Below are 12,891 nucleotides of genomic sequence, written 5' to 3'. Positions count from 1 at the left end.
AAAAAAAAAAAAAAAAAAAAAAAAAAAAGATATCCGTCTCTTTATTTTGTATTCTAAGCCCTGCCAAACGGGCCATAAAAACTTTCGTGCTCAATTGCGTTTATTTTGTCTCTATCCCAGCCCATTTGGGGTATAAAGGTCAATTTGTACAACACCTCATAGTCTAATGTCCAAATAGTATTAAATGTGTAGCAATCTTTTAGAGCACATGCCCTCACAATCATCTAATTTGACAGCTTTTGTAGATAACCAGCCATAGTTTTTAAGCAACTTTTTTCTACAAAACCATATAAAAGTTTATCAATTCAAGAACCCCAACTGCCTTTTTTTTCCTTGTGAATTTGTGGCAAATATGAATCTCATTGGTGAATCTTTAGAGCCCTTTTTGTTCAAAGATGAAAATCTTGAGCCTGGAGAATTGATGGAGGAAGGCTGGTTCTTTGGCAATTTGCTTGACAGAAAAAAGAGGATGTTAAGAAGTTATTCTGATCCTTGTACTTCCTTAAACACCACTTTCTCAGAAAAATCATACGAGGAAACGTACAAATCGATCGAGAAACTCTCGGTAGGGATGGAATTAGATCAGCCTAGTTTGATGAGGACACCATCAATGCCAGAAAAAGGAAGTGTTCATCGAACGAAGAAATCAAATGGACAAGTTAAACGTGTCGATTTGCTTCGTGCACCGTCTTTGCCAACTTGCTCTGGAGAAGAGGAATTTCAAGATGAAGAGAGTGATTTTTCTATGGGAAAGTTAATTAGGCAAGCTTCTTTAAACCATTCAGACAGAAAAACTCCCACAAAACCTGCTTCAAAGGTACTGATCAATCTCCTTTACATGTATTTGTAGTGTCCATATTGCTTTAATTAATGGACCTGTTAAATGGAAGACATCAAATTAATAACCTTGTACCAACCTAATCCAAGAATGTACAGTGTACTAAATTTTACACTAATGTTCTGTCTAATGTTATTACATTTTGATTGCAGAGTTTGACAAAAAAATCCAGCATTACAAGGCATTCTTCACAAAGAAAGCCAGATATCGAAACCATTGACATGGAGGGCTATTCGGAGATGAAACAGAAACACCTAATTGATCAGGCAATGAAGATGCAAAAGAGCAATGATATACGAGGTTTTAGAGATTCGAGGTTAAGTTACAACAAAAGAGACTCAAATCCAAATGTGCTAAAAACACTTGAAGAATACGAATATTTTTCTGAGACGTGGCACGGAGAGAGCTCAGCCCCTCCAATTCCAAAATGGGTCGACAAAAGATCGAACAAAGACATGAAAGCGCAGATTAAATTTTGGGCTAGGGCCGTGGCATCTAATGTGCGCGCCGAGTGTTGAAACTTAGACCACCTTGGATGGATTAGCTTCACAAAATAAGTACAAAGCACATATATACTTGTAGGGATGAGTTGATCAGATAGAATTCTAGCTGTTGGCCATTTGCAAACATATGATCACTGTCACACAATTTCTCTAACATATTGGGAAATTCTGAATATTCTTTGCTAAACCAATTTCATGCTGATTCTTTTTCCATTTCAAAGGATTCGAAGTTTAAAGTTTCCGAATAATCATTTAGAATTTGATTTATCATGTTTTGTTACAACGAACGAGCTTATTGCTGAATTTTGCATCAGAAATAGAATGGATTTCAATATAGTTTTCTTCGCTTTGATATTCTCGATTGCAATCTTTTGCTTTGAAATGCAACAATGGATTTTCACTTCATGTGCACATAAAGTTGCATAAATATGTACTTTTCTCTGTGTGTATTTGGCCTTGGGGATAAGCAAGCAACTCCCACACACAAAACCGAGCTGCTCTTGGCATCAATCTTGCTGCATGTACATTATAGTTTACACCTTGGTTTAACGAATTTACACTTGGCACAATCTTACATCATCTTACACATTTAATTCAACTATCACAATCTTGCCACATTATCTATCTGTCAACAAGGATGCCAAAGTTAATGTACAAATAGCTTAATTGTCTTGACATAGATGATAAGCTTTGTAAATTGTACTTTGACACTAGATTATTCTTTTATATAGGTTTTCGCATGGAACGAGGTTCTTAATATTCGAGCAGGTTTTGCAATAAATCGAACAAAACAGTGCAAGCATGTCTAATTTTGCGAGTGGCTCTTTATTCATGTTCGTTATTAATATTAATAAAAAAGCTTGTGAAAAAAAAAAAGGAGATAATTTTGTTATAAAAATAAAGATATTTTTAAGCACGAATTGATAACTAGGAAGAGACAATAATTAAAAACAAATAAGTCAGTTTTCAATTTTCTGGAAAATTATATCTGGGGTCCCAAACCTATGCGTGGAAGAGTTTTTAGGTCCCAACATTTAAATCCAAGTGTCTAGGTCCCTAAGCTTTCAGCCTTGTAGCATTCAGACATCAATGGATACAAATAAGGAAGATGCTACAAGTATCAAATGGTTTACCTAGGGGGTCGCCACTTGTCAATTCAATAAACCATTAGATACACTATTTGGTACATATAGATTAATCCTACATTTATCGAATTAACAAGTGGCGACCCCCTATTGGACAGCCACCCCTCCAATAGGGGGCCACCACTTGTCAATTCGATAAACTATTTGGTACAAATAGATTAATCCTACAAGTAACCCATTTAACTGTTACAAAATCAAAGTACATACTGAAAAAACCATTATACCTTATTTTTGTTTTTTGTTTTTTTAATTTAACAAAAAAGGATACACGAAGAAAAAATTAACAAAATTTATAGTCTCCGCCAAGCCCTAGCCCACTAACCCCTTCACTCCACACCATCCTACATAGGCTACCTTAGCCATCAACGATCATGCCCCATTCTCTAATATTTGTTTTCTCTAACTTCTTCATCCGCCCACCCTTGCAAAATGAACATAAAACCTCGTTTGATTTGGTTAAAAGTCAGATTTTTTTATTTTATTTTTATAAATTTTGATAAAAGTAAATAAAATATGTGATTAAAAATTTAATAAAAATTGTGAGTCCTATAAAATATGTGGTTGAAACGGATTTAAATAACTAGGACAAACGGCGAAAAAGATTAGGGTTTCATTTTTGATCTTTACTACCAAGATTAGTTTGAAGTTAAAGATCTTCAATGAATCCTTCTCACATACTAGAGAAACTATAGAAAACAAATTTAAAAAACTTCTACATGGCCTTATAAACTCAAAATTTGACTGTCAAACTAACGATTTCGATTTATGTAGGCCTAAATGCGATAAGGTGAAAGATTGGAGGCGAGCTTTGATGATCAGCTTTAAAAGTTGGGGCTTAAATGCGGTTGGTTTAGCTTTTCATTTTCTATTTTCGATTTTAAAATGATTTTTAATTTTCTCTGAAAACGGCACGTTTTGAGCGTTTTCCGCGTTTTGAAAATTTATAACTGAAAACGCTCAAAATAATAAAAAGTTGTTTTGCGTTTTCAGTTATAAATTTTAACTCATTTACAACGATCAAGCGCATTTTACATGTTTTCGAAAACGAAAAACAAAAAATGACTCGAAAATGTCAATCCAACCGGAGCCTAGTTTCCCAATTTTATTTTCTTGGCTACTTTGATCCTCGTGTCCCAGATATTCTTCACTGTAAACTGATCAACTGCCATGAGCCCTTCCAATCCTCAACTGTAAACCAAAACCTCTACAAATGTTGCACTTTCGGAACACTTTGCATCTTCCCTCAAACTACCTTTTCCCCTCTTTATCTCCACTTTTCATTTCACAACCTAGTCAACTTTCCTGAAGAACCTCCACCACTTCCAGTCTTTATCTGCTCTGTCCACAAAATATCTGTTGCCAAAATTTCAGAGGAGCCCACCACCACGACCTACAGCTCTGCAGATGCACCGCCGGAAGAGGGACCCGTTGAATTCTCACCCTCAATTCCTCCCATTTTCTCCACCTCCAACGACCCTGCTCCTCTCCTTACGGTGCCATCACTGTCTTTCTTTTCCGGTCCCTCCGCTGCCGCGCCAAGCGTGCCAAAGAAACGGTATTTATACTCACCAAGGGCTTGTTTTGCTTTTCCTTCTTTTTTGGCTCATAAAGGAATTGAACTTACTTTGTTTGCTTGTGTATGCATACTCAAATGTTGAGTGTTGTAATCAGAATTTCCAAATAATTAGCAAATTCTTATTTTGTGATTCATAGGGTACACAAGTTCAATTGTTTGATAAGATTAAATTAGTAGTAGATTTATGTTCATATTTAATTAGCAAGATTCAATTTTTAGATGATAGATTAGGATAGTTCAAACTTAGGACCTTCATTAATTAATGCAGTTCGCTTTGGAAGTTGTATGTGGCATTCATTGTTCATGCAGTGACATTGCGTTGCTTAATCCAGCCTCACATATGATTTTCTGTTCTTGAGATTAAATTGAATGTAGAGAGTGTAGGGTGTTTTTGTTCTGGAGTTCTAATATATATATTCTGAATATTTGCCCATTTTCTCTTATTAGAGATTCAGGTCATCAGGGGCAAAGAAATCGTTGAAGGAAGAGGTCCTGAAGAGCTTGAGAGCAGTGTCTCTGTCACCAGTTACCACCAAGGCTGCGCCTTGGCCTGTCCAGGCACTGTTGGGAGAATTATCGGCCGGAGTGATTGCAATGATTCTTTACAAATTCACAACTACTATTGAGGCTTCACTCAATCGACAGATTCTTTCAGATAAGTTCTCGGTGTGTCTCCAATTTAGCTGCATCAACTATCATATATGAGTCATGTATCCTTTTTTGCCCTTTTTCTTCATAAAATCTAAGGCAATTCATATAGAATTAAAAATATCTCATATCATAATAATTCAATATCAATCAATAAGTTGCATTTGGACCGCATTTAACTGACTCCAGACTAAAAATACATAAAATGATTACACTATGGTTAGATTCAAATTGAAAGATATCTAATACTTACTTATGAGTACTGTATACTTTAAATATGAGACTTTATTGAAGTTTTGAACAAGTGGGGGATTGATGGAAATATTGTTCAAAATCAGTAAAATATTGAGTGTGGAATGAAATGGTGATGATGGCTGTAAATGTGGTCTTTGTAGCCCATGCGGTCGCATGGATACTTGCAGAAATAATCTTGCCCAGTTTGAGATAAACTGTGCGGCCGCATATTGTTGGACTATGCGGTCGCATAGAGGATGGAATTAGCCGTTGGAGACGGTTTTTGATTCAAATTTGGCAGCCTTTCACTTATACTTTGGTGGCACCACTTCGTATAGCAATGTTTCATAGCTATAAATGGATGGTTGATGATCATTCTAACATTAAGAAAAACACTTGAATACATTTGTGATCATAATCTTCATTCCACAAGAAGAAATCAAAGTCTTCTTTATCTATATTCAATATTCCCTTTGTGTTCTTCAAGTTTTGGAGAATTTATACAAGTGTTTAAGTATTGATTCTTTACAAGACTTGATTAATCCTACAAATCGTTTGCCGTGAAACTCTTTAAGCACCAAAATCATATCGTGAGGGGGCGAATATCGTTTGAGGACAACGATCACATGTTTATATTCGTTTTCTTCTTCATCTTTTCTTTTTTCATCTTCTTGATATTCTGGTTGTTTGTTTCTTCTTCATTTTACCCCGTGATGATAATTTCCCAACACACTTTGCATCTCCCGTCAAACTACCTTTTCCCCTCTTTATCTCCACTTTTCATTTCACATTCTAGTCAACTTTCCTTAAGAACCTCCACCACTTCCAGTCTTTACTCTATCTGCTCAGTCCACAAAATATCTGTTGCCAAAATTTCAAAGGAGCCCACCACCACAACCTACAGCTCTGCAGATGGACCGCCGGAAGAGGTCACCCTCGATTCCTCCCATTTTCTCCACCTCCGATGACCTTACTCCTCTCCAACCGGCCACCAGTGTTCTCCTTACCAGTGCCATCACTGTCTTTCTTTTCCGGTCCCTCCGCGGGCGTGCCAAGCATGCTGCCAAAGAAAAGGTATTTATACTCACCGGCTGAGAATCTTGTTTTGCTTTTTCTTCTTTTTTGGCTCATAAAGGAACTGAACTTACTTTGTTTGCTCGTGTATGCATAATCAAATGCTGAGTGTTGTAATCAGAATTTTCAAATAATTAGCAAATTCTTATTTTATGATTTATGGGGTACATAAGTCCAATTGTTTGATAAGATTAAATAAGTAGTAGATTTATGTTCATGTTTAATTAGCAAGATTCAATTTTTAGATGATAGATTAGGATAGTTCAAACTTAGGACCTTCATTAATTAATATAGTTGGCTTTGGAAGTTGTATGTGGCATTCATTGTTCGTGCAGTGACATTGCTTTGCTTAATCTAGCCTCACATATGATTTTCTGTTCTTGAGATTAAATTGAATGTAGAGAGTGTAGGGTGTTTTTGTTCTGGAGTTCTAATATATATTCTGAATATTTGTCCATTTTCTCTGATCAGAGATTCAGGTCATCAGGGGCAAAGAAATCGTTGAAGGAAGAGGCCGTGGAGAGCTTGAGAGCAGTGTCTCTGTCACCAGTTACCGCCAAGGCTGTGCCTTAGCCTGTCCAGGCACTGTTGGGAGGGTTAACAGCTGGAGTGATTGCAATGTCTTCAGAAATTCACAACTACTATTGAGGCTTCACTCAATCGACAGACGCTTTCAGATAAGTTCTCGGTTTGCTCTCCAATTTCGCTGCATCAACTATCATATATGAGCCATATATCCTTTTTTGGCCCTTTTTCTTCATAAAATCTAAGGCAATTGCACATGGAATTAAAAATGTCTCTTATCATAAGAATTCAATATCAATCAATAAGTTGCATTTGGACCGCATATAACTGACTCCAGAATATTGGATATAGTACTAATCTAAGTTTAATCATGATTTTATTAAGTTTTTCTTTATATAGCTCGTGGATATCAAATTTTATCATCTTAAACAGAATCTCAGGTATCACATACTGGTTTAGGGAGTTCTGCATATCTATTTCCTTTAAGGCTTTTGGATTTGTTCGTGATGGATGCACCCCCTGTAATTAGTTAACAATATTAAAACCGGAGAGATGCTTATGATGTTTTATCATTTAGCAATAGGATAAACTTATTAAAGTCAATACATGATTCTCGGGCGATCACTTCTTTCTGCAATTTCATTTTATTTTTTGTATGCATGGGCTTCTTAAATTTTTGCTTGATTGATGTTTGTTTAAATTCTGAACTTAAGTGCAATGGCAGAACATTTGAAGGGTATTTGGACCGTCAATATATCATTTACGTATTTCTATGCTCAAGGCAGTCTTAATTTATTAGAAAAAATAAAAATAAATACATTTAGTGAGTGGTCTTGTCTAATATGAGTGATTCACAATACTAATGCTACATATTTTCGCCTGTTCGCAGGTCCACCAGATAACGATAAGTTAATTTTGGCAACTTGACCTGAAATTCTCTGTTCTCTCTGATAAAATTTGACTTTTGATCCCTTTTCATCAACTATATGCAGGACTATTGTGAATGGATTGTGTTACCTTGCTACATTTGTTGTTGGCCTCAATGCTGTAGGTTTATTACTTTCCTCGGGCCAACTTGCCATCAACTCCGTCATGGGAGAGTCTAATGGTCAAGATGAAGCACCATTAAGTTCATCAAATTCGAAATCAGTTAGTACAGATGGCTCTGGAATCGCTGGTAGCGATGAGGATCAAAGTTCAGAGAATGCACAATACTGGAAGTAAGAATCTAGTAGTAGCAGCTGTAGCCCGTTTACTATTTTGTCCCCTTTTTTTCCTTCTTTCTTATCAAGGCTTTATATCTGTTTTTTGCTATGCTGGAATTCTAGAAAAGAGTGTAAATGGAAACTGGAAAAAATGCTATTTATTTCATGGAGTGCAAAACCATACTTATACAGCAGTAGGATCTCTTACATTATAAGTGCAGAGAAAAGAGGTTATCCTCTTTCATCCCTGTTATAGTTTTCTCTCTTGTATTGCTGATTTCGCTTCCGTGATCTTAAGTTGATGCTTGATGTTCTGCTCCATCCATTTCCGATCTCTGACGATGATCATTAGCACTAGTAACTGTAGTCATTTCTTTACCACTCTCCTTCGAGTGATGGCTGGCTGGTGTCTTTGTAAAGTTAGGCAACGGGGTTGTGTTTCTATCCAGATTATGCAACACCACTACTGTTATCACCGAACAAACAAACATCGGGATTGGACCGAAAATCCAAAGAAGCAAATTGCTGGCAAAAAAGAGTGATCTCAAGCCAATTACCCAGTAATTACTTCCTCTTATAATTGCATTCTCAACATGGCTAGTAGGGATCTCACAATTTGGCATGCTTATAAGGAAATTGGCATTAACAAAACAACTTGCTGTCTGAACAAAACAACCAAAAGCAACCAGGAAACAAGAAAGAAGAGTTATAAACTTTATGTAAACAGCGGTCGAGCTTTTGTTCCCATAGATATTACTGCTTAAGAAAATATTGTGGGAGGCGCTTCCAATCCACGCCCCAATTAGAGAACTCAAAGCCAGGGAAATGGAAGCTAGTGAAATTGCTGCAGATATATTGCCGTTGATCACAGTTAAAGCTTGCCCTCTATCTTTGGCTTCAACCTGCAAATAGCCAGATAAATATAACAAACAAGACTTTTAACTTCTTTTAACATGGTCGAGTGCTACTGACCTCGAGAATTCTTCGAACCCAAGCCTTCTTGTTATGATTTTCATAGCCGATAATAGTGGTATTGGGGAGATGTAGGCATCTGTGGAGATGGAATAGATGGTATCCAAGCATGAGCAGTATACCACTTGGGACTAGAAAAAAATCCAAGAGTTCTTCCTTCAATGTAAGCCCCATCTCTTCGTTCTTCTTCACATGTACAAAGTCTCTTCTTTCTTTGTGCAGAGTCTTCTTATGAGTTGTAATGGCTAATGGTAATGGTGGTAGGTAAAAAAATTGGTAGTCTTAATATTTTATGTTGGATTGTGGTCATTAAGGACGCTGGGCAACGGTCATTTGAGTATTTAATTCCTGTGTACCTAATTGTTTATAAAAATAGTAATTTGTCCATGACCATGAATCCATTTATCTAGATCTGGAAGAAAGAGTCCATTCTAGACCTGATGCTAGCCATTTAATATATTGAAATACATCAGCTTGGCGTGCTATCATATGTTTCTAAAGGATTTAAAGAAATTTTGAAAATCTCTTGATTTGTTCCAAGTAACCTAATTTTTTATGCTAACTAACTTGTGTCTAGTGTAACAATGTTTGTTGTGTCCGATCTTAAAAGGTCATATCGGATCATTTAAGCCTACTTCAAAACAATTAGAAGAAGTTGGTCATGAAGAAAGACAATGACACGTCAGCATTGAAGCAAGTCAATTCATAATAAATGTTATTTAGAAACACTTTCATGACAGAACTAAAGAGATGTTCCCCTATGGCATCGCGCCACCCCTTGTAACCAATCAAAGACAAAAGGGTGTCTACCATAACGCCAGTGCCACCTATTGCCACTAATCAAAGAACAATAATGATGGCCTGGGTTGTAGGCTACGATCCAAACGACAGCTCGCCGCAGCCAATGAATTTTTTTCTAAATTGGTTGATGTCACGCATCACTAGATCGGATATTATGGGCCTGTTTGGGCCCGATTTTTTTCTCAAAAAAATTGATTTTTTGACCGATATTTCACTATTCCAGCCATCATATTTGACTTCTTCTCTCAGAGGTGGACCCCACTTTTCTCCTAACGATCAAAAAATCAATTCTTAAAATCACTCCCAAACAGGCTCTATAGCTTGAAATGACCAAGGGCGACAATATCGAATCTTGCAACCTCTATAAGGGGGGAATGGCCCAACGAAATGGGTCGAGCTAATCCAATTCTCCGTAATACCCTACTGAGAAGATTCTCAACAATAATAAAAATTATTCTTACAAAAATTCCAACAAGCAATTGTTACCATGTTAAAATTTCTTTTAAGTTCATCTCCAAATGTCATGTCATTTTTAGCCATTAACTTTATAGGGCTCGAGACATGATGTTCACCGATGATATATGCCTAATAGGTGTTCGACCCACCAGCAAGGTAACTATTTTCTATTTCTAAATATGTAGTGTTTAACGAAATTTGGATAGAATTTTCTTGTAAAATCAACTATGATCTTGCACAAAAAATGGGGGAAATGATGTTTTGAATAGTATTTTTTGAAAAATGTGTGGTTAAGAAGTAAAAAAATTTTGGATTTACATGTAAAAAAATATTTCATTTGTAAATGTGCAATTAAAAATGAGTATGTACAAAAAAAAAAAAAAATAAAATTAAAGAGAGTAAAACAGAGGCTAATTAAAGAAGCTAGCTTTATTCCCAAGTTATATACTAATATCATTATTTTGTATACTAAAAAAATGTTTTCTATGAGTGAACCATTTTTGTATATAATTGATAATTTTTCACCTAATCACGAATCCCCAATACTCGCTCAATGAACATTCAAATGTACAACGTTATTTATAGAGAAATTTGCATCATAGGTTTCAAACCTTTCAAAAGTATACATCACGATTCTAACCTTTAAATCATTACAATTTTGTCTAGAAGCACGTTAGTTGAACAAAATGTCATAATTTGACCTGCATTTAACAATATAATGAAGGGCAAAATAGCTTTTAACATTTAATTAATTAAATTAATAATTGAAAAAGAGAAACAGAAACAGAAAACATTTTTTATATGATAGCTAGCCCCTACAATCAAAAGGTTTGAGATTGTGCTTTACATTTTGGAAAGATTTGGATTCTCTACTGCAAATTTCCGTAAATTATATTTAGGGATATTGCAGCAAAAGCCCTGAACCTTTGAAACATTAGCAAATTTTTCTCAAACATTTCATTTGTTGCAACCTTCATCCTAACATTTTCAAATGTTGCATGTGAGACCCTTTTGGATGGTTTCCGTAAAAAATGTCGTTAGTTGACTATTAAAGTAAACTTTGACCACCTTTTAATCAATTTTAGAAGGGGAAAATGGTAACTTTTTATTTATCATATTAAACAATTGAAAATTTTAAATAAAAAAAAAAATGGATCTTCTTCTTCTCTCCCCCTACCCCCTCAATCTAGTTACTAGTGGTTCTGGCCAGTCTTCATCGACGGATTTAACTACACCTACGGTAGCTGCACCCACTATTTTTAATTCTAATTTTCGGTACCAGCTCTAGATTCTATGCAATTAAATTACTCGAAGCTATGAAATTCATTGAAACGATGCCAATTGAACTTGATATTTCTGTCTGGGAGCATTGTTCAGAGCTTGCTAGAAATATGTAGATCATGAATTTGGTGGAGAAGTTGCTAAAAGGCTTTTCCAAATCGAACCTACTAACCCTATAAACTATGTACTACTCGAAAATATGTACGCTCAAGCAAATAGGTTAAACGAAGCTGACAAGGTTAGGAGATTGATGGGGCTTATGGTATCATAGTGAATAACTTGCCCTGTTCAATTTTGTCCTATCTTCACGCCAATAAGTCGTCCACCGTTTTTTTTCCACCCAGGCTCTAGCTCCACTTCAAGCGCCCATTGGCTTCTCGATAGTTTCCATCCAGGCTTATTGGTAAGCCGTCCATTGATCGTTTCCACCCACGTCCCAGTCATCCACAGATTTATTATTACTGGTGGGGGAGAGAAGAAGAAGATCCTCCCCCCCTTTTTTTTTTTTGGTTTTTGATTTTAAGTTTTTTAGATTTTTAATGGGTAAATAGAAAGTTAGCATTTTGCTATTTTAAAATTGATTAAAAGATGGTCAAAATTTGTTTTGATGGTCAGCTAACGGCATTTTTTACGGAAACCATCCAAAAGGGCCTCACATGCAACGTTTGAAAATATTAGGGATGATGGCTGCAACAAATAAAAGATTTGGAAAAAATCTGCTAATATTTCAAAGGTTTGGAATTTCAACTGCAATAATCCCTTATATTTATTTGTTTATGACATGCACTTAAAATAACAAGATGGTCTTCTTATTGAGGTCAATTAAAAACTATACACTAGATTTGATTAAGTAATTAATTAATTATAAGTGGCTTGACAAACTTTTTCTAAGTGCTTTGGTCGTAACTGATGGCTCACATAGTATTTATATTTCATTTCAACGTTTAGTCGGCCATAAAATAAAACACATAATCTTTTTTAATTTCAAACAAAATCTACCAAAAAGTACAATAAACATATCTTAAATGTCCATGTGTCTGACTTAGATGTACAGTGAATCGTTATATCTAAGCTCAACACGATATAGTCCGAGACTCTGAGGTCTGGTCCACAATAAAGGCTAGCTCACCTCACATGGATCACAAATTTTTTTTTTTTTTTTTTTTTTTTGGCTCAACTCGAATAATAACCATTTATATTTTCACTTACACATTTAAATAAAAATCTATTTTTATAGTAAACAAAAGTGATGATATCGACTCACACAACCTACTTTACATCATTACACAAAATGTGACATGCAAGAAGTGTCCAAAAAGCCTCAAAATAAAAATTTCTAGGTACATGCAAATTTTATTAATAATGGATGAATGATAAAGCTGCTTTATAGTATTGGCCCCATCGTGTCCTTTTGTGGATTTCATTTTCTATTCATTAGGGCTAAAAAATTAAAGCATCATAGCGACAATGGAAAAAGGTTGGGAATCTATGTCCAAATATGTTCATCCACTTTGTAAATTTTTTAAATGTTTCGACTCGAATTTACATTTAACACGAAAAAATATATATTTTGCGTCAACTGCTAATGGCCAACAACTTCAATTCTTTTAATGAAACAACCTTTGCTGTATAT

The 12,891-nt window shown here is 35.4% G+C and overlaps 3 protein-coding genes across 3 annotated transcripts; 2 read left to right on the top strand and 1 right to left on the bottom strand.

The window, feature by feature from the left end:
- The first annotated feature begins 30 nt into the window (after positions 1–30).
- On the top strand, positions 31–1,602 carry LOC111395612. Its single transcript, XM_023021691.1, has 2 exons — positions 31–817; positions 991–1,602. Exons 1-2 carry the CDS (start codon positions 353–355, stop codon positions 1,354–1,356), a joined length of 831 nt encoding a protein of 276 aa, XP_022877459.1. The 5' UTR covers positions 31–352; the 3' UTR covers positions 1,357–1,602.
- Positions 1,603–3,544: 1,942 nt separating this feature from the next.
- LOC111395045 lies at positions 3,545–7,994 on the top strand. The gene is made up of 3 exons (XM_023021068.1): positions 3,545–4,041; positions 4,518–4,728; positions 6,490–7,994. The coding sequence occupies exons 1-3, from the start codon at positions 3,545–3,547 to the stop codon at positions 6,589–6,591; spliced, it is 810 nt and encodes a 269-aa protein (XP_022876836.1). The 3' UTR covers positions 6,592–7,994.
- On the bottom strand, positions 7,885–9,038 carry LOC111395613. Its single transcript, XM_023021692.1, has 2 exons — positions 8,721–9,038; positions 7,885–8,650 (listed from the first exon to the last, which is right to left on the bottom strand). Exons 1-2 carry the CDS (start codon positions 8,892–8,894, stop codon positions 8,042–8,044), a joined length of 783 nt encoding a protein of 260 aa, XP_022877460.1. The 5' UTR covers positions 8,895–9,038; the 3' UTR covers positions 7,885–8,041.
- Between the last annotated feature and the right edge of the window lie 3,853 nt (positions 9,039–12,891).

This window comes from Olea europaea, chromosome 6, assembly GCF_002742605.1.
Source record: "Olea europaea var. sylvestris chromosome 6, O_europaea_v1, whole genome shotgun sequence".
NCBI lineage: Eukaryota > Viridiplantae > Streptophyta > Magnoliopsida > Lamiales > Oleaceae > Olea > Olea europaea.
This window is presented reverse-complemented; position numbering and strand designations above follow the sequence as displayed.

What these genes read in the sequence shown, in the direction of transcription:
- LOC111395612 (XM_023021691.1), top strand. Translation starts at nt 353, where the DNA reads ATGAATCTCATTGGTGAATCTTTAGAGCCCTTTTTGTTCAAAGATGAA. An exon ending in CCACAAAACCTGCTTCAAAG is followed by an intron (nt 818 to 990) that starts GTACTGATCAAT and finishes TTTTGATTGCAG; the next exon opens with AGTTTGACAAAAAAATCCAG.
- LOC111395045 (XM_023021068.1), top strand. Translation starts at nt 3,545, where the DNA reads ATGACTCGAAAATGTCAATCCAACCGGAGCCTAGTTTCCCAATTTTAT. An exon ending in CCAAGCGTGCCAAAGAAACG is followed by an intron (nt 4,042 to 4,517) that starts GTATTTATACTC and finishes TTAGAGATTCAG; the next exon opens with GTCATCAGGGGCAAAGAAAT. An exon ending in TTCTTTCAGATAAGTTCTCG is followed by an intron (nt 4,729 to 6,489) that starts GTGTGTCTCCAA and finishes TTCTCTGATCAG; the next exon opens with AGATTCAGGTCATCAGGGGC.
- LOC111395613 (XM_023021692.1), bottom strand. Translation starts at nt 8,894, where the DNA reads ATGGGGCTTACATTGAAGGAAGAACTCTTGGATTTTTTTCTAGTCCCA. An exon ending in GGGTTCGAAGAATTCTCGAG is followed by an intron (nt 8,651 to 8,720) that starts GTCAGTAGCACT and finishes GGCTATTTGCAG; the next exon opens with GTTGAAGCCAAAGATAGAGG.